This window comes from Priapulus caudatus, unplaced genomic scaffold (assembly GCF_000485595.1).
Source record: "Priapulus caudatus unplaced genomic scaffold, Priapulus_caudatus-5.0.1 Scaffold493, whole genome shotgun sequence".
In the NCBI taxonomy this organism is placed as follows: domain Eukaryota; kingdom Metazoa; phylum Priapulida; class Priapulimorpha; order Priapulimorphida; family Priapulidae; genus Priapulus; species Priapulus caudatus.
Window position 1 is genome coordinate 217,847 of NW_014577554.1, and position 2,700 is coordinate 220,546.

The 2,700-nt window shown below is 56.8% G+C and overlaps 1 protein-coding gene across 1 annotated transcript; it reads right to left on the reverse strand.

Moving 5' to 3' along the window:
• Positions 1-329: 329 nt before the first annotated feature.
• On the reverse strand, positions 330-1,478 carry LOC106810987 (serine/arginine repetitive matrix protein 1-like). Its single transcript, XM_014814494.1, has one exon. It carries the CDS (start codon positions 1,476-1,478, stop codon positions 330-332), a length of 1,149 nt encoding a protein of 382 aa, XP_014669980.1.
• Between the last annotated feature and the right edge of the window lie 1,222 nt (positions 1,479-2,700).

Consider the following 2,700-nt stretch of genomic DNA (forward strand, 5'->3'; position numbering starts at 1 on the left):
CGCACACACACCCACCCGCCCGTCATCGTTGCCGCTGCCCCAATTCATGCATTCGTCATTTTTTATATGCAGAGCCAAAATTTCACTCAAATCTACCTTCGCAATCAGCCATATCACCAAGCGCGTCTGGCTCATGCGGCTACAAGACCACATTTCGAACTGTCGAAAATCTCCGATTCCTATATATATATTGCCTTGTTATCCGCTGCCCACGGATGAAACGCCTTGTCGCCACGCCATGCGCACGGCGGTTGGGTGTGCTCGCTAGTGCCCGGCCCGAACAGGGGGCTGGGATACGGGCGCTGCGGTCGGCGGGTTGTGCCGCTGATTTACCGTCCGGTTTTCTTGTGCGGCCTGCGTGCCGCTGAATACGTGTTCTTGGCGGGCATGTGCCGCTTGCATACGTGCGTTCTTGCGCGGCTGTGCCGCTGATACGTGGTTCTGTCCATCTGGCCGCGGGCTGTTGCCGCTTGATACGTTGCTTCTTCTGGCCGCGGCTGCTGCCGTCTGATACGTGGTTCTAGGCGGGCTTTGTGCCGCTGATATACGTGGTTTCTTAGGCTGCGCGCGGCTGCTGTTGCCGCTGCATACGTGGTTTCTTGGTCGGCACTGCTGCCGCTGATACGCTGGTTCTTGGCGCAGCTGTGCCGCTGCATACGTGGTTCTTGGGCGGCTGTGCCGCCTGATACGTGGTCTGTGCGGCTTGCGCCGTGATACTGGTTCTTGTCGGACTGCTGCCGCTGATACGCTGCGTCTTGGCCGGTGTTGCTGCCGCTGCGTACGTGTGTCTTTGGCTGCGGCTGTGACCGCTGATACGTGCCGTTATCTTGCGCGCCGTTGTGCCGCTGATACGTCGTTCTTGGCGGGTCAGGGCTGCTGCCTGCTGCATAACGTGGTCGTGTGGCTGGCTCTGTGCCTGCCTGATTACTGTGGTTCTTGGCTGGCGGCCTGACCTTGGCCGCTGATACGTGTCCGTTCTTGGCGCCGTTTGTTGCGCTGATACGTGTTCTTGGCTGACTGGTGCTCGCCTGATACGCGGTTCTTGGCGGACTGTGCCGCTGTATACGTGGTATCTTGGGCGGGCTGCTGCATGGCCGCTGATACGCTTGGTTCTTGGCGCGACTGGCCGCTGTATACGTGGTTCTTGGCCCTGCCGCTGCTGGCCGCTGCATACGTCGCCGTTCTTGGGCGGCTGCGGCCGCTGATACGCTGGGTTCTTGGCCGGGCTGTTGCCGCCTAGATACGTTGGTTCTCTTCGGCGGGGCTGTGCCGCTGATACGTGGTTTTCGCTGCGCTCCGCTGCCTGCGCTGCATACGTGGTTCTTCGGCGGGCCTGCTGCCGCTGATACGTTCGGGGATTCTTGGCGCGACTGTTGCCGCTGATACGTGGTTCTTGGCGGGCTGTGCCGCTGATGACGTGGCTTCTTGGGGCTGCCTGCCGCTGATATGTTGTTCTTGGCGCGCTGCTGCCGCTGCATACGCCGGTTCTTGCTGCTGCGGCTGTTTCTGCCGCCTGAATACGTGGTTCTTTGTGCGGCATGTGCCGCTGAATACGTGGTTCTTCCTGACGGGCCTGTGCCGCTGAGACTGGTTCTTGTGCGCGACTGTGCGCTTGATACGTCTGGTTGTCTTGGCTGTGTCGGCTGTGCCGACTGAATGACGTGGGTTCTTGGCCGGACTGTGCCGCCTTGATACGTGGTTCTATTCTTGGCGGTACTGTTGCCGCTGATACGTGGTTCTTGCGCTTGGCGGACTGTGCCGCTGTATACGTGGTTCTTGGCGGACTGTGCGCTGATACATGGCTTCTTGGCTGGCGCGACTGTGCCGCTTTATACCGCTGTTCTTCGCGCCGGGGGCGTGGGTACACTGGTGCGGAACGAGATCACGCGCTCGGTTTGTCATACCCGTAAATCTGTCGCGGCCAGAAGAGCGACGCCAGTGTGCGGTAAATCCTGTTCGTTCGGTCCGTCTCTTGTTGCTACGCTTGTTCTTGTGCTTATGCTCTCTTCTCTCTCTCTTTCTCTCTTCTCTCTCTCTCTCTCTCTTTCTCTCTCTCTCTCTCTCTTTCTCTCTTCTCTCGTCTCTCTCTACGTTTAACTTCATCTCGCTTTCTCTTTTCTCTCTCTCTCTCGCTGCCTAACCCAATTTATCTCCTTCTGATATCTGTCCAATCTCTCATCGAGTTGTTGTTCTGANAGAGAGAGAGAGTAGAGAGAAAGCAGAGAGAGAGGAGGCAGGAAGAAAAGAGAGAGCGCGGGCGCGCGAGAGAGAAAGAGTACGGATAACGAACAACGTGAGACGAAAGACGGGTAGATTTATTATTATTTATTTATTAGTTATTTTATGAATTGATTGACTGATGAATGGTGAACGGATGAAACGGGATGAAATGATGGATCTGCAATGGATGGATGGATGGATAGATGGATTGTTGATTGATGGATCTTTGATGGAGGATGAATTAATGGATTGAGCAGTGGATGGATGGATGGGGATGTATGAATGGAATGATGGTTGATGGATTGATAGAGGACGTGAGACAGCGTTGATGCACCGGCTGGGCACGGCTGGAGCGCAACAAGCGCGCACACAACGACACGCAACATCCACGCACGCGCGCACGCACATCGCCACGCACTATCTCAGACGTCCACACACGGCGATCACCACGTTTTGCAACCCAGCCCGCACAGCCCGCAC

What these genes read in the sequence shown, in the direction of transcription:
- LOC106810987 (XM_014814494.1), bottom strand. Translation starts at nt 1,478, where the DNA reads ATGCAGCGGCAGCAGCGCGCCAAGAACAACATATCAGCGGCAGGCAGC.